General features: G+C 43.1%; 2 protein-coding genes across 2 annotated transcripts in view; both read right to left on the bottom strand.

Moving 5' to 3' along the window:
- ccdc88b (coiled-coil domain containing 88B) overlaps window positions 1-786 on the bottom strand; it is a 41,336-nt gene extending 40,550 nt beyond the window's left edge. Inside the window, exon 1 of the mRNA XM_041944018.1 lies at window positions 588-786. Coding sequence (XP_041799952.1) covers window positions 588-647 — 60 coding nt within the window. The 5' untranslated portion in view covers window positions 648-786. The remainder of the gene's footprint in view (window positions 1-587) is intronic.
- Window positions 787-1,716: 930 nt separating this feature from the next.
- Window positions 1,717-8,032, bottom strand: rom1b (retinal outer segment membrane protein 1b). Its single transcript, XM_041944017.1, has 6 exons — window positions 7,530-8,032; window positions 7,220-7,375; window positions 5,927-6,169; window positions 5,204-5,391; window positions 4,373-4,619; window positions 1,717-2,932 (listed from the first exon to the last, which is right to left on the bottom strand). The coding sequence occupies exons 2-6, from the start codon at window positions 7,367-7,369 to the stop codon at window positions 2,666-2,668; spliced, it is 1,095 nt and encodes a 364-aa protein (XP_041799951.1). The 5' UTR covers window positions 7,370-7,375; window positions 7,530-8,032; the 3' UTR covers window positions 1,717-2,665.
- Window positions 8,033-22,662: the final 14,630 nt, after the last annotated feature.

Raw genomic sequence — 22,662 nt, 5'->3', positions numbered from 1 at the left:
GCGAATAGAGAGGCTCAGTACAGTATCACATTATATGGTAAACACTGTTCATTGACCAGAAGAGGGGGGTGGGGGAAGGGGGTCCCCTTAGGCTGATTGGTCTCCCATGTGGAAAACCCAGCTGGAAATTCAGCCTGTTACAAACCAAACAAATCCTCAACAGATTTTAGTGATTGGACTGTCTTGAATACACAGTAGATACGTTTGTATTATTTTCAAATCAAAGACAGCCCAAGGACACGGAAGTTTCAAGGCAGCTGGTCAATGAGAGGCAAGGGAAGCAGCCAAAAGGAGAAGTGGGGTGTTTTTCTGTACACTAAAGCAAGAACGCACTACATAAGCTTCATTTTTGCAGTTTATTCAGCTCATAATTTTCTATTTATACGAGTGAATAGACCTGGAAACTAGACTGCTGTAAAAGAAACTGTGCCATAAGTATTTGTGACTGAAATAATAGTGTTTACAGCCCAACTGGTTACTGTCTAAGGCGGATTTCTGCACAGTTTCACGGTTTTATTCCCCTCTCTCTGCCTCTAGAAATAATGACCTTTTCTCTAACTGAAAGTGAGAAATGATAAATGACATACCCATTGCGCCAGCGCACTCTCCATGAATTCCTCTATTATCTCCATCATGTTAGAGTCCATTGTTGTGCTAAGAGAGCACCGAAACACTACACAGGACAGCTAATTAAAAAGTATTATCAACGCCGTGCTCGTAATGAATCAAACAGAGAGAATCCATCTTGTGTCAAGTGAAGTAGTTTGACATTTCTGCGGCCCTTCCCCTCCCTCCACCTCTCTGCCTCTTCCTCTCTCTGTGTGTGTCAGTTAGTTTCATTGCAAAACCACACCGGAATTTTCAAAACGCACATGTTGCCTTTTTTTCTGAGCCGACATTATTAAACGCCCTCCATGCAATGCAATGCAATGCAAACACACGTTGCATTTGTGAATTATTTTTTTTTACAGAGTACATTATTTGCATTGAAGCCCACTCAGCGCCATTATTGTCGGAGTTGTTTCTCCTCAGCAGCCGCTTTTCCCATGAATGTGACGGAGGTCATATTTTGACTGGAGTTATTACCATTAGTAAAGCTGTCGAGCTGTTTTGTTGTCAGTATTGCTGCAAGCCCTCATTAAAATATATTGAACCGAATTCAAGCACTGTGCAACAGCGACCTCTGGTGGTTCCAAATCCAGGTTGCCCATTAAAAAAATGCATTACATCATTATTTCCGATCACTGGGGGAGTGAAAGCTGCCCTGCTTACATTTTGCTGCTGCGCTTCCTGCACGGTGGAGACTATTGTGAGAAAAAAAACCCGTGTGGCTGCAGAACAATAATGTGGTGTGTTTACAGTCGTCTGTACCCATTTGTGGACACAAATGGTCAACAGGTGTCCTCTTTCATTTAATTACTGGGAATCTTTAATTTGAAAGAAGTTGGAAAAAGCTGCAGCTTTATTTCCATTTGTGACTCGTTTGTTCACTTTAAGAAAACTCTCCACAGGATCAAACTTTCTGCCTCCTGCTGTCTGACTGCGGTGTTAATTATTAAATTTTTAGAGGTGATATGAAGCCACATGTTCAACCCCACTCCTTTATCAATCTCTGCTACCTGCACTTTCTAATTAAAGAACATGTCTTTCTGCAGCCGCTGACGCCATGTTTATCTGCTTGTTCTGAATAAAATAAAACATCCACTGGCCCCATTCTGTGATAGACTTTTATTTAAGAAGAACGAGCACACATGGGATATACCTGTAGCCAGGACAGATCACCATGATGTGTTCTTTGCAAATAAAAAGCATTTAAAAACCGTTTCGCGTCACAAAATGACCTCCAGCGTGTTGTGTCAGCGCGCTGTCGAGTGTGCTCCTGTGTGCTGCCAGCCTGTGCTGATACTGCTTGTGCAGCAGTTCTGGGATTAACTATACAAGGATTATCAGATTGTTTCAGAGCTGCCAGAATAGACAAGATGACAGCTTCATATAGGGCACCACACTCACACGCACGCATACACACAAACACACACACTTAATCCAACTCTCCTTGCCGAACTCAGATAACCCAGTCGGGGAACTCGCTCCTCTATTATGTTGCTTGTACAAAAGGAAGCAGACTCTACTTAGCAGTTAAAAACTTCTACCTTTAATATATAATTCATTTTTCCATTTTTAACAGGTTCCTATGCATTTCGTTGCAGTTACAAACTCTACAGCTGGGTGATGAATAATACAAATGCACTGATCAACATTGAGCGTTATGTGACTGTTCCAAATTTGAGCCAAATGTCAAAACGTTTTAAATACATGTCTGTGAACGCTACACCCATTTAAACTGAATGTACTCTCTTCTAGTTACAACAAAAAGTGCTACACATCTCCTGAACAGGCTCTCTGATGGTTACACATTCATGAGGTCCTGCACTGAGGAGATGTTAGATTTGGTGTGGGTGTGCAGGGCTTGATAAGATTCCCTATGTGTTGCCTTGTTTTGGCCGTGCGGCTGCTGCATTGGTGGAGCGTAAATCAAGCCTAACGTGTCAAAACCCAACAGGTGTTCTACCTGCCACCAGCCAACCCACACGACCAAGAAAACTCAGCCCCTCCGCCCCCCCTTGCATCCCTTCCTCCTCAGCTCTTATTTCAATAATTTCCCCCTCTAGCTTGCAGGAGAAGGGGAAGCAGCCTTCTCTGCAGTGTTATCAGCAGCCTTCTCGCCATCCGCAGCCTCGGGGGATGCTTCGCCAGCGTTGGGGTCAACCTGATCGAACTTAAGCATGGTCAGGGCTTTGGCTTTGAGATCTTTCAAGGTTGACTTCACATCCTTCTCCAGGAGATAACCTTCACTGTCGCCCTCTGGGTCCTCCAGAGCCATGGCTCCTTCCACGGACGTCTGCAGGTACCGCAGGCTCACGAGCACTGATATCTGGACAGAAAGACACAATGAAGATGCTGTAAAAACTGCATAAAATCAGCGGCAGTATGCAGCGTTTGTCACAAAATGGGATGGCCAGAAGGCACGATAGACTCATGAAAACTGACTTTGTTATTTATCAACACTAATATCATAAAAAGGAAGCCCTGACAACATCTGGCTACAAATATATTCAAAAAGTAATTCAATCCAACTGACATTAACCTGTTAACTAAGATAGGAATAGTGCACATATTTATTGCTCTTAACTCTCTGCATATGTCTATATTTTTATATGTGTATGTTCCTATTCTGCATGTATGATAAAACACATTTTGCATTAGACTAGAAGTTATTTTTGCATTTTGATTTGAATTAAGTAGCACTGCTTAATCTCTTTGACCAGGAAGAATCAACATCATAGCAATAATCATTTTTTACTGCAGGATTAGATGCATGAAGATGAGTTCATCTGAGTCAATACAAAAAATATTCACTTAGGGAGTGTATGAAAATTATTGGGTGTTTGTATTAGTGGGTGTGAGGGGGTTAAATTATTATTCCATCAACATATTAATGTCAAATGTTAAGATTAAGGTAAGGGTACATCTAAAAGGTGAAAAATAAGGTCCAGCCTGCCCTCCCCACCCTAATTACTTTCATAAAGCTCCTTCCACAAAATCAGCTCACTTCCACAAACATTAAGATCCAAACTATGTCCAGTAAAAACTGCTCAGTCCAAATAAAGCAAACTAAATCAACTGTGACACAGTCAGCTTATGCACAACATTTGTTTTTTCTTCGCACTCTTCCGTTCTTTTGATCTCGAGCTGCATGATTCAAAGCAGGTTTTGGCTTTTGCTTGACAATCAGACGTGGTCTCCAGCTCAGCTTGAGGCCTTGTTAAGTCTTCTCGTGGCAGCCTTCCATCACCCTCATGCAGGACTGGAAAAAGCACCATACTGAGCTGCTGCATTTAAAAGTATAGATTGTTTGATTAGCTGTAGGCAGTGTGTAACGATGCACTGTTAAACATGTGTGTGAACATCCTGTGCCAGCCTGAGGTCTCGTTTGGGATCTGGAGAGAATGTGCCATCAATACTGTTCTTTGGCAAAGGATAGAAAGCGCATGTTTGATTAAAAAGGCAGAAATCAATGTGTGTCAGTGAGGTTTTTTCTTTCTGGCGGTTGTCAGGGCGATCGGTAGACAACCATTATCTAAAAATCTTTTCTTTTTTTTTATGTGTGTGTTTGTGTGTGAATAATTTCAGAAAAAATGTGAGAAACTTCCCACGCTCTGATGAGGGCCTGGGGGGGCAAACATGACAGAATCTTATATATTCAGTTAAAAACACAATCACATCAATGAAAGCTGTGTGCCTTTATAAATACTGTATTTCTTCTATTTTACCGCAATTAAAGAATAGCTGAAGTGTTCATCATGAGTCCCACCTGTATTAAGATGACTGACAGCACACCAGGACCAGTTGAATTCATCAGTTCCATGTAGTAATCGGTCAGAGCCTGCCTGCAGCCGCGGTTGTGCAGGTTGAGCTCCTCTGTTTGGTAGTCATAGCTGTGGTGGGCGCTGTTATCCGTCAGGCGGTACTGCAGGCAGGGGCGAGGGGAGGCGGGGTTACAGCAGCTGAAAGGAACACCGTCCAGCAGGAAACGGCCGTCCACGTTACTCCGGATACGACTGGAGGGACAGATGATGGGAACAGATTGGAGATGAGAGAAGAGTAAGAGGGGTGACAAAGAAATGAAGGTAGAGAAGGGCATTTTATTGGCGGTGAAGCACAGAAAGTGTTATTTTCAGGCAGGTTAAAGGCCTGACTTCAAGCTCAATACACACTTAACATTAGTGAGAAATGAGCGGTGCTTCTATAGAGGAGTCATCATGTCATAACCTTTCTGTTTACTCATTCCTTTTCACTTATTTCATCTTTGACCAACCTTTCTCTGCCTGCTTCAGAACCAACCTTCTCATCCATTTCTGTCATTCTCTTTAAAAGTAAAGGCCAGATCTATTTTTAATAAACTCCTCCTCTACCTTCACATCAGTCTTTTCCTCCCAGCGCCCGTCTATCCTTCCTCTAACATATTGTTTGACCTTTTTGGATGTGAAGTCTGCTCATCTGTCTTTCATCTAGACCTCTTTCCCTTCTCATCTCTTCCCCGTGCAGCCCTCATCAGTCCAGTTTCTTCATGTTCTAGTTCGTCGTCTCTCCTCCCCTCCCTGCATCTCATAATCTGCTCAGCCCGGCAGTGTGATTCACTCACTCCTTGACGTCCTTAGAGGTGAAGTCCAGGTATCTGTTGCTGACCCACTGAACTTCAAACCAGTCCTTGAAGTTGTTGTTTCCACAACAGCGAAACTCCATCTGCAGACGATCGATGGTCTCTTTCTGAAAACAGCGGCCTGGCACATCAGTGTCCTTGTAGAACCGAATACCATTCCTCAGGCCCACCTGGCAGTGGAGAGAGAGAGAAGTGTTCAGTTGATTTAATGTTTTCATCAATTGTTTCACTTGACTGCATGGAACAAATGCTGTTTCCACTCTACTTTGAATCCTATTTTAATTTAATTATCTCTGCTTTCTTGATTTTTAATTGACAGCCTTTAAAACTTGTAAAATGTAAAGACATAGATCATTTTCAGGGTTGATTTTTCTGGTTTCAGTGCAACATTTGATCAAGGGTGAGAGCTCTACTCTGTCACTTTAACTGTAACTCAAACACAGATAAATGTACACATTTTCTTTTTATCTGCACCCATCACTTGTTTGCAGGAATGTAGGATAACCCCTTTCTCTCCAGCCCAAATCTGGTGAGAACCCTTTGACTTTCGGCAGCTTGTTGTGTCTTTCAGGTTACATCTTGTGTTTTGTTTGAGGATCTGAGAACGCCGTCCTGTTATGGCACAGATCTCTTTCCCCCAAGACCATACTGGCACCTACTCTACCACTTGACCTGCCAGACATCACCCAGCCTAGTGACCCCCACCTTCAGGGACTCCTCAAGGCGTCCTTGCAGGGCATAGCTGAGCACCACAACAGCGATGAGCAGACAACAGAGCAGTGCAGCTACGACAAACCAAGCCAGCAGGAGAACTTTCCAACGGGGGAAGCGGCTTGCGTCCAGGGAGTCCTGACACACACGACTGGCAACCCAGTTGGTGCCGATGGAGACCAGGCCCACCATCATCAGGATGTTGGGCACCACGTGGATCTCTGTGTTGTCCATCACCTCAAGAAAGGAAGAGCACAGTGAAAGATAGTAGCAGCCGCAAGAGCAGCAGCCAACTGCAGATCAATTTGTCATTTCCTCTGCCCACTTCAGTAGGTAATAATCCTGCATTCAGTTAGCCTTATCTATTCTAAAAATGACCCTGGAGTCGAGTGATTCAATTAGCTGCTGATAAACTGGATGCAAAAGCTACTACAGAAGTATGATGACAAATTTAATTAATTGCCCTGGTTACAGCAAAAGTCAATTAACGGCTGAATCTATCATTGGCTGAGTTTTCAAAAAGTACTTTTGCCCCATTGTTGTTTTAAAATTACCGTTAAAAATCTCAGCCCAGATCTGACACCTTCTAGCATTATCATCCTGCGATATCTACGCTGCCAAATGTGAGGATTCGACTCTTCGAATCACTTCTGGCTTCCTGACACTTAGCTCCACGCTAACTCAATAACACTTCCTGCACAACTAAGAGATCACAGAATCTGGTCCTCTGAGTGGCGATCAATAAATATCTGGAGGCATGTGTTGATGGCCTGCAGCTTTCCTGTGTGGCCCGCTGGATATCAGTGCATTCAACCTATCCAAATCAATCAGTGATCAATTCGGCACAATGACTGGTTGGCTTGAACAAATGCACCAGCCCTGTGGAGGTCATGACCTTCACCTGCTGGTCACAGTACCTAAATTCAATACACAATGAACCAGAAAGACTTTGGAAAAAAATGTTGATTCTTTTTAACGAAGCAATTTACCACACTACACCCTCATGACTTAACATGCCTGACTGTCACTGTGTGTATGTTTACTCTGGTATTTTGTGTGCTGCATGTTTGTATTTGTGGATTAAGCCATAGAGCTAAGTTTGAATAAAAGTCACTGATAAGCAGCAGCAGTAAACAACCACGAGCAAAGGCAAAAGTCTGAGCATACAAACCTATGTTTGTGCAATTCATGTAGCTGTTTTTAGACTTTGCCCTCTTAGTCTTTAGGCTAACTTTGCATTAATTTGTGTGTGCTTGTGTGCATGTGAGCAGATTTCCCCTTCTCTACCTCGGCCCTACGGAGCAGCTCTGTCTTAAGGTAAACCCCCAGGCAAAAGATGAAGGTCCCGCACATCACTGCCAGCCAGGACAGCAGCCACAGGCCCTGGGCCAGACGCACCCGCCGCGGATGGCTGAACTTCACCTTCAGCAGCACCATGGCTCACTACCATGCACCGATCAACCCAAAGACGGGAGACAAAACCAAGAGAAAGGGAGCAGGAGAGAAGAAAGAAGAGTTCAATAAAGTCTGATCAAAAATGTGTGAGTGTCTATCCAGAGGAGGCAAGCCGCATGCAAAGAGACAAGACAAACCCTACAGAGGTCACAAAAGGGTGGTTTCAATGTTGCAGAAACACAGTGATCAGTGCAGGCCTCGCTCTTGTTGTTTGGTGAGTTATTAGCAGGTTGAGCTCATCTAAGTTGTTCCAGGTGGAGGGGATAAGCAGGTAGATCCCTTAGATGGTAAAGGACACAGCCGACCTCAGAGGATAATCCAAAAAGCTTTCACTTGGATGCTGAAATTGTCCCAAAAAGGTTTCCTATAATCCAAATCAGTGCAGCAAAACCACGAAAAAGTGTGAGAAATTTGTCAAATGGTAAAAAGAGGAAGAAAAGAGATATTCCTTTCTCCACAGATGATAGGTTTTCCCTTCAAGTTGATTGGTCACACCGCCGTAGCCCCCCCTTCAAGCTGAAACCAACGATTTCTTCCTCTTGACGTGATGCTGTCTTCTGATGGCGCCCCTCTGGGTCTGTGCAGGTGCGGCGCCCCCCTAAACCGCTGTACCCATGGTTGGAGGACACAAAGACTGGCCGAAGTCGAGAGTTTGGAGCCGTAATCCCCCAACAGAGTCCCTCGGATCCTATTAAAGTCCAGGGGCCAATGGGAAAGCAGGCCAGTGTCTGATCAGCAAACTTGTTCTGATGGACACGCAGTCTGGGAGGGACTACTGGCTACAGGTGGACTTACCTGAAACCCATACACACAGGCTGGACACCATGGACACCTCAGTAACAGAATAGATATCATGGACACAATTAGCTGAGGCTAAATGGTAGCAAGGTCATGAGATGTGTGAACAAGCAAAACTAATTTACTAAATGATAAAGCAAAGATACGGAATAAGAGGAGAGAGTCCAGGTCTAAATCAAACACTGGCAAGTGTTCAGTGCTGGAAGAAGCACTCATCATTTACTGAAGTAAAAGTACCAATATCACAATGTTAAAATACTCAAAGTGAAAATCACTCTGCAGTAAAAGTACACATGTATGTTTCACACATGCTCTATAGTCTATTCTTTTATAATACCCATGTATCAAATGACAATGTGAAAACAATGTGAAAGGTGTCGCTGGCAGTGATGAACCCACAGAGAATTATCACATCTGAAGGCTCCAGAGAGAGGAGAAAGAGAGAAAAGTAGAAAAATATATGGTTCCGATATTTAATCAGTACTGAGGTTTTTCTTTCTCTCGTGTGTGTGTGTGCGTATGTGTGTGTGTTATTAGATAACTCTGCCTCCTGGAACATTTGTCTTGATGAAACCATCTCAGAAGTTCAGAGGCTAAATGTCTCTTTGGTGGAACTGCTAACAACTGAGGAGCCCAAGTTAGTACTTAAAGCTGATGTTGGTAACATCTGAGAAACCAGCGAGAGTAGGCTCGAATCCAACCGAAAACATCCCATAAACCCTCATGCCTGGTCATGAGGAAGACCGGTCACGCATAATGAGTGTACAGGCAGGGTGCAGGCAGTCAAGTATGTCAGCAGACAAGCAGGTAGGCCATCCAATGAATTCATTACAGGCCTGCGACAGCCACAGATGCCACATTTTTCAACAAATAAAACAAAATGCTTTTAAAATACATTACCTTCTGTAGCTTTAACACCCATTAAAAGAATATTTCCCTCTGAAAGTCGTGGGATAGAAGAATAATGTAGCATAAACTTGTAATATGCAATTAAAATACAGTAGATCAGCTTAGCTACTTTCCACCACTGCAAACGTGACACTATACTGGCCTCAAACCAGCTCCATCCAAACCAGACGAGTCTGTTCCAAGTGAACAAAGCTGAAAACCTCCTCCTTCAGTATTTATGAGGTGGCATTACTGTGACACAACACCCAACTGTGTTCTCTGAAAAGAGAAACAAGGGTATCATTGGTTTATGTTGAAAATGGAGTACACCACATGTGCTGATTGCTTTCTTTGAGGCAGCCCACCCACTGATTTACAAATTGACTCAAATAAGGTGAATATAAATGAACTCATGTGGGAGAGGCTAATTCATGTAAAGGGAGAGGAGAGTTATGCTCGTATGGGATTATGAACACAGAGCAATGGGGAGGACGGCTGGTGGGGCTGCATCAATAGGATTAAACTGTTATTATAAGTATTTATGACAGCCTGAGTCAGAGCTATAGTTAGGCTGAAGCCAGTCTCGTGTTGCCAGCTCTTATGACACACCAAACAGAAAACTAAATCAAACTCTCTCCTCATATACAGAAATGATCCGTTTATTGCCAACATTAATCACATTTGCAGTGATGTCTTTAAGCAGGGAGACTGATGGAGAGATTAGTTCATACTGTCATCGTGAGTGAACCTGTTCAGCCCTCTAGTGGCAGAGATGTTGGTTAGTCGATCAGGCCAGCCAACATTTTGTTAAGAAAAACATATTTTGGCTATTGAAACTAAATCTAAACCAAAGGCACAGAGAGAATCGTTCTTGGAGAATTTTGGAGCTTTCTGTCTTCATTGCAACAAATTAAAGGCAAATATCACATTTTAGGTCTCTGCCACCTGTGATGAGTGTAAGTCAGCTGATGGCTCTCCATCTCCTCTGGTCTTGCCTCAGCTCATCAGTTTCTGGGATGACATTGTTCATTTGTACAGCGACTCATACAGCAGACTGCTAATCCCTGACAGTCTCCCTCTGTGATTTTGGCCGGCTCCGACTTTTTGACTTTTCACCAGCATCGCAGCGAGCCCCTTGTGTTTTTCAAAAAGGGTTATCCTGACAGAGTGGAGGTTAGTTTCCCCTCTTTGCTTTAAAAATGGCTAAATGACATTCTTGTTTCTTGTCAATACCTTGAAGACATTTGGTCTGATCTGTGCAATGCCCACCCCAGGTTTCTTAAGATCCTTTATTTAAAATACTTGAAGGGAACTAATTGCATCTGACTGTATTTTGCTGTATTTATTGTATTATGCTTTGACTGGATAGGATTTCAGATTTCTAGCCTTGGTCTTCCTCAGCCTTTCCAGGTTCCGGGACTCTATTTCTGACCCTCAGTCCGTCATGTCTGTCTGTTTTGGCTTGTTGTCTTGTAAAAAATATATATATAATAAAAGGAAATGTTTCATAAATAAAATATCAAAGAAATATCACATTTTCACCACAGCTAAGAATAGCGAAGCTGTCCCCATGTTGTTTGTTATATAAAGAGCGAGAACTCCTTATGATGTTTGTTGATGACAAGACGAGGGAGAACAAGAAATCATGAATAATGAGCAGATGTCTGTAATATGAGATGTTGCATTAATTAAAGATGATTATTTTTATTGGTAGAAGAGCTGAAATGACACGGTTACATGTTGAATTGATGCAGGCTTGCAGTATTCAGAACTGCATAATGCAGAGGGTAAAGTGTTTACTGATGAGAGATGGGAGCTATACAGAGTAAAATAACATTAATGTGCTGCCGTTGCACTCCATCCAGTCTACACTGTCCCAATACCTTCACATTACCTTCAAGTCTCTTAAGTGTGCATCATCTTAAACATCTATCCCATAATATTTCAGAAAGGAAGGGATGTATTATATATATATATATATATATATACACAGTCAATAAATATTTACACAAAGTAATACATTTTACATTTTCTGCTAAGCTAAAATGACATTTCCTGTAAATAAGTGAATCATTTTAAATATTTTTAGTGACTTCACATCAGTTCATGAGCAATGTACCTGCTCTGAGTATCAGATGTCAATCTACGGTCCAGAAGAAGTTCACAAATATCCAAAACAAACATTAAAAATGAATGTCAGCAAACACAAATGAGATAATGTGTGTAGAAACTTCAGGAGGTGCCGTATCTCCGCCTGGCTGAATCACTATTAACAACAGCAGAAGTGACATCTTTTTCACTGATGCTGACGTTGTGTCAGCAGGCTGTTGAAAGATGACTATCATGAGCTCCCTGAAATGTGTTCCAAAGCAGATGCATTGCCTCAAGAGGTAAGTGTGCCCCACTTCGCTCAGCACCGCGCCACATTAAAAAAGGCTGTCACTTATCTAAAACACAGAGGCCGTTTTGATTCGCACTATTGTCAACAGTGACCATGGAGGGTTTGTATGCAGATGCCACCAACATGCTCTCTGTTTATTTGAGGATTACCAGGTAACAGTGAAAAGGGAATAGACAGTAAAGAACACATTATTGGAATGATCACTTATATGGAAATATATTCATAAAGCCAACAGGGAAATTCACGAAATATTATAGATATATGTAATATACAACAAATTAATTATACTGCATCCTTGCTATTAATGCATTGTTGTTGATACTTGAATAATCTGAAGAATTGGTTTGTTGCTATGTTTCAACATCATGCAAAGAATTTTCTTCCTTTTCTTCCTTCCGTTTATGAAGTTTATAAAGCTATTTTGGGAATATAGTGTTTACATCTGACAGCACTGACGTACATGAATGAAAACATATTTCCATGCTCAAACATGGGACTGTACTTTCATCCTGCCATGTTTTTGCATGGCATTTTCAGTCTGCCACTTTGCCTGTATGTTCTGCTCCACCCGCCCACTCCTGCCCATCCTGCTGCTCCTTCCCTCCACCCGTCTCCTTATGGGGCTGCAGCTGCCGCATGAACTCATCCAGGATCTGCTGGGCTGACATGGATGTCACATCCACAACGTCCTGCTCTAAAAGTGTTACTTTCACCCCTCCCTTCCCACCCCAGCTGTCACCACCCACGTGGGCCTGCTGGAGGTGTGGAGGGGTGTCGACGTGGTCAGCGCCCAGGGGAGGCTGCTGCTGGGTTTGGGGGTAGAGAGGTTGTGGTCTGGCAGCATAACTGGCAGCCAGATTCTTACAGATAGCAGTGCTGATGTCGGCTACAGAGAAAGGCGGGCTGTGGCTGGACTCGTGCTGGCCCGAGGGACTTCTTTCACTTCCTGCTGTCGGCACCCCGTGTTTAAACGGTATGAAGGCTGTGACCCTCTGCGGACCTGCTTCTGATTTTGTCAGCCAATCATGTGCTGCTTCATCCGTTTTAGGAGCGTGGGATTGGCCTGCTTGTGGAGCGGTGGTAGAATGGCTGACTGGAGTAGGGGTCGTCAGAAACTTCTGTATGGCCTCAGGGGAATCAAAGTGCTTCTCCAGTAACTCCTTTATCAAGCACGGCACCTGTGGTTGACACACCAAACATAAACATGAACTCTGACTTCAATCCATGCAAAAGAGGAAGAAATACAGCCTCACCTGCATTGTTCCAGGTTATTTTGTGTCTTTTTGCAACATTTTTGCAAATGATTGAACATTAATTTTATAAAATTCAACACAGATTGAAACAGAGGGATCCTGAGCAGTGTCGGCTTGTGGCTCCTTGTCACAGCTTTCAGATGTCTATGAGTTGCTATCAGTTCTACTAAAGAGACATTTCTCTTCAAAACTTCTCTCATAGTTTCCATTTTCAATTTCTGTTCAAATAATCAAATATATATAAAAAATATAGACAATATGGAAACAGATTTAGAAGTAGAGCTAATCTGCTAGAAAGCATATTTGAATTGTTTTCTATTTTTATTTAAACTTATGCTGGCTGAAGTGAGCTTTGTGCAGCTGTTTATGTAGGAAAAAAGCAAAACACAAGCAAATAAAAAGAAATCAGACTCAATATCAGCAGTTACTCACAGTTAAAGGATCAGGAGCAGTCACATCCTGAGTTTTTTTGAGTTTCCAATGAGAAATGTTTATAACTGTCTTTAATAACAGCCACTTAAATTAGAGTGTCTATCTTTGGGACCCTGTGACCCCTTGCAGCACCAGGCCTGTGCCTGGTTGGCCTGTCCAAAAATTTGTTCATGCTTTAATGCACATAAGCAGACAAAAATAGGTATATGATCTTTACTTGAGTGTGATAAAGCACTCAAACTGAGATAAGAGAAGAAGCCACCTCAAACACATGCACAGACGTGAATGTTTGGACGCTGGCTGATGTGGTTTCATAATATTAGATTTCACATAGTCAAATAAACCACCTAACCAACAATTAAGACTAATCTACCCCGATAATGCATTTAGTAAAACATTTTCAAACTGTCGCTGTGTCTTCTGTATCTACTTCCACTATGTGTAAGTGAGCCTGGACGTCCAGTAGATGGCACTGTGCTCACATTGATGTTCTCCAGGGCTGCCATGGTCCTGTGGGCGTCCTCCAACTCTGAGCTCAGCTGCGACACTCGGTTTAGTAGGTACTTCCTCTCACTGCTCAGGCTCTCTGACTGCACATGCGCAAACACACGCAAAACACACCGAGACATACAAGAAGGTGGCATTACAATGAAAGTAGGTCAGGGTTTGTGAATGCAGGGAGACAAAATCCCCTCTTTTATCATTCCATTGAGTCTTCTCACCGCTATGTGCAGGTGTTCCCCCAGCAGGTTGTTGGCCTGCTTGGTCCCAGAGTGGGTCTCTAGAAGGCTGCAAAAACCACAGAAGAAAGCAGAATAAACCATGCAACTTGAATGACCTATTATTAGTGTTATTTCTACACACACCACTCTACCATATTGTTTTTTTTTTATATCTAGGGTTAAAGACAGTTGTTTGTCGGGCCGAGTGGCAGCCACAAACCCTTCTAATCAATATGCAACAGCTGACACCAAACTGGAGCCCAGTGTGAGGTGACCATTCACTCCATTTGTCTGTTGCAGGAGGTGTGGTATGTGCCTGCGAGGCCGCAGCTGTTGTTTGGTGGTAAATACAGGCTTGATAAGGCTCGGGTCACGGCAAGCCTCTCACTGGCGAGTGTGAAGGGAAAGGACAGATGCCTTGAGCCTCCTGTCTCTGCTGGCCAGGGAAAATGTGTCACTGCAGAGCAGAAAAGACCCACAGAAATGTACAGGAGCTACATGCAGTATGTTCCATGGGTCAATTAATCTATACACACTGTTATGTAAAGTCATAGGTTGACTTGATGGCTTTTTATTGATTACAATTGGCTCTGTAACCGGTGTGTGTGCACACATCACACCATTTCAGCCTGAATCAGTCCCATGCTGTTCTTTATGTACTACAATGGAAGCGATGTTGTCCTGCCCCATGCAATCTTCAGTAGTTTTTTGTGCAAACAAGCCAAGGTGTATAAACTGTTAATGCTAATCCATCCTGCATGTTGACTTTCCTTCTGTTCGTGATGCCAAACCTTTTATATTTCTCCTTGACATGGCTGAGCTCGTCCCTGGTCCTCTGCAACTCCGCCTCCAGGCTCTCGATGCAAACCACAGTCTGCAACAAGTTCTGGTGAAGATCTGAATTCTCCTCCTGCAGCGCCCTGAACACAGAGGCATGATGGGAGATTACGTTTTGTTTGAGAACATATTTACAATAGAGATTATTTAGTTGCCCTCTTGGATCTGGATACCAATACCTATACAGTAGGCATATAATCAAGGTCCAGAGTTTAAAGAGGCTGTCATTTAGTGACCTCAAGAACCATTCCAGATGAGTCGTTCTCTCAGATGCCTCCAGGTTTTGAATCTATTCCTCATGCACAGTCAGGATTTTTAAATATATTTTTTGATTTTGAAGAAAAATCCATTCTTACTGCCACATGTTATATTATGCTGATATCAACTTCATTACAACACACAAGGCTTTGGCAAAATAATAAAAACAGGGCTTTGACTCTCAAACAAACACTACAAAGATGGCTGCTACACAGGTTGAATGCCAGCAAAAGAATCAAGACTCAAAAAGATCAGATCATCTGTGCATCAGCCAAATTGTTCTAAATCATATTAGAGGAATAGAGTGGAAAGACTGCATGAATGGACATGTAGTACATACGGGAGGGCTTTCATTTGGTGTTTATGTTATTTTGTCCTACTTATCTTTAGTTTCTCACATATTCTTATAACTACACAGAGATGGTTATATAAAGGAGTTCCATAACAACACCTCTTCCTGTTAACAGCGGAGCGGAGGCAGAGAGGATGCTCATTCATGCGATCAATAACCACTGACCCATCAGGAGATAGACAGAGAGAGAACAGAATGAGGTAGAGAGAAATGTATGAAAAGCATCACTCAAAATGTGAAGCAAGCAGGCAGGAAATATATGACACACTTACTGGAGACGATCGGCATCACACAGCGTGTCCTAGAAACAGAATAAAAGGAAGATAAGAGAATAATACTCATGCAGGAGGCATTAGGTGATTTAGGATATAATACTAGCTTTGTTTGCTTTTCATACAGAGTAATCCATAAGTATTTGGACCAACTTCAGATTTAATTTGAGGGCATCTACATCCACCTTCCATGACCCCTGTCAAACTTGTGGACATTAACACTCCCTAAACTCCCTTGCTGGACGTCAGAACCTCAGCCTCATTGTTTCATTTGAATTCCAGCGTGCTGGAGTAGAGCCAAAGCAATGAAAAACACACCGCTGTCCAAATACAACACGCACTGCAGATATCCACTGTAAGCATGCGAACAAAGCCATTTAAAGCTGCTGATCTGAGTCTGCAATGTGCAGCAACATGCCGAGCGACTGATTGCAGGCCTGGTGCTGTAGGTGAAAAAGCACAGATACGTAAAGAACCATAAACAGGGCGTCACATCCATCTTTCCATCCAGTTATTTTTGTGTACACACTCATTGCTGGTCAGGGTTATGAGAGCTGGAGCCTGGCCCTGCATGCATTGTGTAAAAGGCAGAATACACCAAGGATGGGCCATCAGTCCATTACTGAGGACATGACAGATTGAATAAACCACAGAGTTATGGCAGACCAGCGCCCGCAAATGGATTGATTGATTAGTTCTGAGAAACTGAAGTGTTGCTGGGATTTTCCCTTTTGCATGTGTGATTTTGTACATGTAGGTGTGTGTATGTGTGAATTCACCAAACCTTTACTTGGCAAAAACTCTGACCACATACAAAAAGGCAATGTTATGTAATATTATGTCTGTTTAGCAGTACATGAGAGTGCAAGCCTGAGCAGATTCTTACATAAGAGCAATGTGATACGTGCTCTTATCCAGCCAGCTCACCATCACAGTTTGCTCAGTGCTGGCTGCCACTGCGAGCTGGTGTGAGAGATTTCTCTCAGCTCATGTATGATGTGCATTGTAACTTTCTCTGCCAACAAAGTGGATTCACTGAGCATTCGGTTGATCAAGGCTGATCCCTGAAAACAAACAACTGTACCATTTTAACTACTGTACTGATAAATCGGGTAGTTTCAGCAGGAGTTTCCCTTAAAAGCACAGGACTGTCATCTACTGCATTGCTGAAGAATGACTCAGCTTGCAATGCGTAGTGTTTGACACATCCCACACAGCCTGTGACTCAGCTACACTGCGTCTGCAAGAGAGGAGCAACGCTCTGTTCGTTCAGCTCATCCTGTTCTTTCTGCACAGATATCTGTTTGAAATTGTTTGGTTTACTTGATTTGAGTCGCTTTTTCACATGTCTTGAACACAACACAACAGTTCTGATTCATGTCTTTCTCACAAATGGCCCGTTTCAAGGCCATTTGTGGCATAATGCTACGGTTTCTTCATCCCTTTGTTTAAAGTCATTGATTTTACATGATGAACATTTTCCAATTACCACATATCATATAAGTAGATATAAATAAATCATATGAGATGTGGAAGAAATATAATTTCTTAGTAAATCATAACTTATTTCCACTGCGATCCTCAAAGACTGGCAAATGAAACAAGCTTATTCAGTAATTAATTTGAATATATGTATAAAAACATGTGTTTATGTGTTTAAAATATTTAGAACCGTGATGTTAACACCCAAAACACAATTTTTTAAATGATTCCTGCCCTTAAGGGTGGTGAATATCAGTAGACAAGCTTATGACATTCTAATAACCATACATGCATATGTGTTTAGAGCATTTTAATTATGATTATCAACTAAAGCATGTTTTCATTCATGTTCCCTGACTTTTGTAAACTGGTGTAAGGTATGCAAGCTGTACTCAAGTCATTTTTCTACCCTCTTGAATTTGGAAAGAAATTCTATTAAAGTAAACTCACCCTGCATTGTTTAGAGTGCCCCATATGCTGCGAATGGTGTCGACCGCTGTGCTCCGAGCTGTGGCTGGTGGCCGTGGAGGCCGTGTCTCTGGCCCTGGGTGAGTCCGATTTTGTGGATGAAGATTCGGATCCGAAGCCCGGCCCTGCAGCAGGGCCAGGGTGCACGTGTTGAGGCTGGTGCTGAGGGAAGTGCTGGGTATGTTGACCGTAGGAGGCAGCGGGCTGCTGTTTGCGGTGGTGGCGTTGTTTGGGCTGGCTGGGCTCTGGGCTGGTGCTGGTGCCATCTGTGAGGTGAGGGCCACTTCGAGCACATCTGACCCCTGACGAGGGGCCCCCAGTGGGCGACGGCCTCCTGTCTTTACGGTTGCTTCCATGGTGTGTACTCTGGCTGGGAGAGTGGGGGTAGTGATGAGGCGGGGGGCTACCGTGGTGGTTCTTAGCTGCATATGAGATCAGTTTGTCGGGGTTGGAGCAGTCGGAGTGTTTCCGAGAGCTGCTGTGAGCTGCTTTCTCCTGCCTGCTGCGCTGTTTCGGATGCTGCTCCCTCTCCTCCCCTGAGCTCTCTCTGTGCTTCTTGGGTGGCAGCTGAGGCTTCACTGGGCCAGGTGTTTGAGTTGGAGCGGGTGTCTTCCCAGTTGCTTTGTTACTGCTCACACCCAAGCTGGTGAGATCTGATGGACTTATAACCTGTTTTGTAATCTCATCTAGAAAGGCTGAGAATTGCAACTTCCCCTGCACAAAATTTGCCCTGGCTCGCTCTACCTCGACTTGGGTGATCCCTTTCCCCTTCACTCCACTGGGATCTTGTCCTTTGGGAACTCTTGGGGACAGCACCTCCATCGACTTAGCCTTGCGAATGTCAGTATGAGGCTCTTTGTTTTTGAGGATGCCTTTGCTGGGTAGCTGGCTGGAGGACACTGCTCTCTTGGGGCCCCTCGAGACCCCTAACAGAATGTCCTCCTCGCTGAAAGCCAGGCTTCGGTTCAAACTAACTGTCTTATACAGAGGTCCATAGTTCATGTGCGGTGCTCTGGAGTGTTCCCCTCCGAGATCACTTTCATTACCCTGCAGAGGGCCTTCATCGCTTCTGCTGTGACCTCTGTCAAGAGAAGAAAAAACACGCTTTCCCCTCTTTTGTGAGCTCCCATGTATCTCACTAGAAACACTGCCGTTTTTATCATGTTTTATGGTGGCAAAGACGATAGGCTCTTCTTCCCTGAAGCCTCTGCGCACATCTGCGATGTTAGAGCAGGACAGGGAATGCTGTGGCTGCTCAGCATGACGAAGAGAGAAGGGATCATTTGCACTCTCCTCTGTGTACCAGGAAGAGAAAGAGGAGGAGGAGGAGGAGGAAGAGAGGGAAGAGGAGGAGGCCCTGGAGACGGGTGTTTCATGGTTATAAAGTATCTCATCCTCTTCGCTGTGGTGGAATTGTTGTGTTTGATGACGATGGTGGGCATCGTGATGACGGCCATCATGGGGATAGTGACCATGCTGATGGTGACGGTGTCGCCCATGGCTTTCATCCGTATTTCTGTCTGTGTCATCGAACATTGTGTACCTATAATACAAGAGCAAAGGAAAATGAGTGGTTTTAATGACGCAAAACGCAGATGTAGCTTTCACTCTATATGATTACAAATGTGGCAGACTGGAGGGAAACATCCTACCTGTGTGACTGAGGGTCTTGGTGATGGTGAAGGTGATGGTGGTGGTGGTGCTTCCGCGGCTTCATGATCTCATCCGGGCCACAGGGGCTGTGAACAGGTTTGAAAAACTTCTCCATCACCTGTCTCCTCCTCGGTGGAGGGCTGCAGATGCCGTCCTTGGTTGGACTGACAATACAAGAGGCACTGATGGTGATCCGTGTTGGTACTCAGCTGTTTCCTCTGCTCTGCAGCACTGTTTTTTTATTTTTGACAATCTTTTACTCTGTAAGGATACAACTTGTCTGTTGATGTCAGAGATCAACGCTTCAGACTGGACCTACTGCTGTTTCTCACCACAAAAATAGGTACAGGATGTGGAAAGGTATTCTGAAAAAAAATTCTATTCTAAACTAGCTAATAAGGAGTTCAGTCCTCAGAAGGTTTCCTTGCAATAGTAGCTACAGAAAATAAATCCCCAAGAGTTTCAGCAAAGCATCCAGTTTGTCCAGATTGCCTCTACCTACATAAACAAGTTGGTCTGCCTCGACGGCTAGCTGCAGAATAATGGAGTCACAGCTCGTGAGTAGCAATGTATAAATTCCAGGATGGTAGCTTGATTTTGAATCAGGCCTGATGTAACAGCTGGGTGCTCATTGAACCAGCTGAAAGAGCAAGACCTTTGTCCTCATACAGGGGACGATCGAATCAAGCCCTGTGGGATAGGATCTCTATCAGGGTTCATTTAACCCACTGATGTATCTTACAGAAGTGGAGTTTGCCCATATGTTTGTGCTGCCTCATGTTCCATACTTTATGTTCATATCCTATATTCTTGCGTGACATCTGTTGTTTACTTTGTTTTCACCAGTTTTATTCATATACAAAGAGCAAATATGGGCATTAACCAGATATATTGAACTGCCCACAGCTTCCCCATTGATTTTGAGAGGTTTCCTGTTGCTATGAGGCTGACGCCTGCATAATTACACTTACAAGGGGTGGGTGATTTGACAATGTATACCATGGGACAATTTGTCATTCACCATCAGAGATTAGGCCTATATCATATGATTTGTATTGTAGCGGCTATCTCTTTAGTGTATCTGGTGGTATATCACTGCTGCCAATGATGCAAAACTGTAATCAAGACTGTTTATACTCAAGTTGAATTTTTATAAGATTTTTGCATCAATGTGATTGATCTATCAGGTATTCAGTTTGCTGGATTTGCCAAAACATTTTCTCTGTGAAGGCATTTAATTAATAAACATCTTCTCAAATGATTTTCCACATTTGCGGCAGTGTGTTTAATTTCACAGCTCCACCTTCGACGGAGCCCTATTTAAAAAAAATACCAGTTATTATCACGACCTGTAACTGAGTCACTCAATGCAAATTAAGAAGGACTCCTTCATAATGGCTTTGATTAACAAGTATCACACCTAGCCACACACAACCTATAGCATGAAAGGCCTTGGTGTGGCATCGTTATCACATGTGTGTGACACTGACTATATCCTGTCTAACAACTGTGAAAAAGATCAATTCATTAGGGTTGGGTGGGGCTGAAACTCATGCACAGGATGACTCCCTACACCCGGCTGGTGTGATCAATGGCATGGAGCTATCATGAGAATAGTTACATAAGGGAGTTTGCCCAGACTTGTCCAGGGTACTGTAATCAATGCTGAAAACCAGCTCATCGGATGACAACACAGGGGAGGGAGAGGGAGTTTTCAAGTACTGGGACAGACATGACAAATGGGTGTTTACTGCACCCTCTGCTGGTGAACAAAAGTAATTTTCATTTTGGCATCCTGTACTGGTAATTTTCCACCCTGCCACAGCAACACACTCTCAGGCACTGGATGTTTCTGGTTATTTCTAGTTTGATCACGTACACTCTGTAGACTACACTAACACTGCAATGGCGTATCACTTGAGTAAACGTTACACTTGGTACTGAATCCTAAATTAATACCAAGAATGCTTGTGTAAATGAGTCAATACCTTCATAATAGCCTCGATTATGATACCACGGGATACATTTCATGAAAACGTACTGCACCAGCAGCTTTTACGACAACTACTGAGTTTCCTCCATAGAGAAAAACGTGTTAATACAGGCCATCCAAGTTACAGGAGATGAGTTGGCTGTTTTCTATTGTTCGTCAATCACAAGCAGCAGCACATCATTGCGGTAAAGGGAAAGTAGATCCGCCAATTCAACCATGGTATTCTAGTTTGATCCGGTTTGTCGGACCATATAACACACAAGTAAAGATTAATCCGCATAGTCGTTCCTGTGACGTCAGCTGTTTTGACTGTTCGTTGCAATGCTGCATTGTGTTCAAAATACGTCTTTTCTATTTTAATTGACCTCACTGTTTTGCGTTCTCAAACACTGAAGTTAACTGACTATATCAACACAATCATACTGTGCTTACTCGCTGTGTTACTGAGCCATTTGAAAAGGACATCCTCTTTGTGAATTAGTAATATCTTAAAGAATATGTCATTAATATTTCCCCCACGCCGATTCATTTATTGACTTTTTGTTTCGAACTCGACTCGATAGTTGCAATCGACATTTATGAATGTTTTTTTTTCATGTGAGAGTGGGACTACTTTTCATCGGATGAATATCTCCTCTTGCTGTAGCCGAATCACCGAAACAGTATAAATACCGCTGACGCCATTTCAGCTCACACTACATTGCTACGAATTCGTCGTGATTTGAGGCGTCGCAGGTTAAACAAATCTTGTTTTTCTTCCTTCTAATACTTCGAGATTTAGTCGTTACTAACGAACTTATGCCGTTTCGTACTACCTACCATGGTATTTGCGAATAGTTTGAATTAAGTGTTTGTCGGAGTCCGTGAACATAGGCCCTGTCTCGAACGCTGTAAACGTTAGCTTCAATTTAAAGATTCACAATATACCTGGTAGTGTTTTTTAGCAGGAGTTTTTATTGTTCAATAACGTAACGCTCCAGCTGTAAATGTCAGTGAAATTTAGCTTCGATTCGAAGTCGATGCTTTATTTTTTTCCGACACTTATCGTCAGTTAGCTGTCGAGCTAAAGACAGGCTACGCAAGTCAATTATAGCGTCGAGTTAATGCTAACGTTGTCTCGCCATTTCTCTCAAGCGTTCGTCTTGTTGGCTTGACGTTTTAAATATTGTCACGATAGCTTTAACCGACATGTATTTTGTAAAGAATCGAATCCAAATTATTTTGCTTATCCGGAACGGTATTTGGCCCAAGATGGCAGCTGTGACGTAGCAGTCTGTAAATGGTGGCTATTGGCTGATTTGAAAAAAGCGTGACGTACTGTCACTGAATTGGATAGGGAGTGGTCAGGATTTTACCAACGGCAAGTCTTGACATGTCCTCAGAGCTGCATCCAGCCACCGCAAGTATTTGCTTTGTTAGCCTTTAATAGCCGATTTTGTAAGAAAGATTGAACAAAATAGCCCTTT

The sequence above is a fragment of the Chelmon rostratus genome, chromosome 9 (assembly GCF_017976325.1).
Source record: "Chelmon rostratus isolate fCheRos1 chromosome 9, fCheRos1.pri, whole genome shotgun sequence".
Classification (NCBI taxonomy): Eukaryota; Metazoa; Chordata; class Actinopteri; order Chaetodontiformes; family Chaetodontidae; genus Chelmon; species Chelmon rostratus.
Note: the sequence above shows the minus strand (reverse complement) of the source record. Positions and strands in the feature narration are given on the sequence as shown.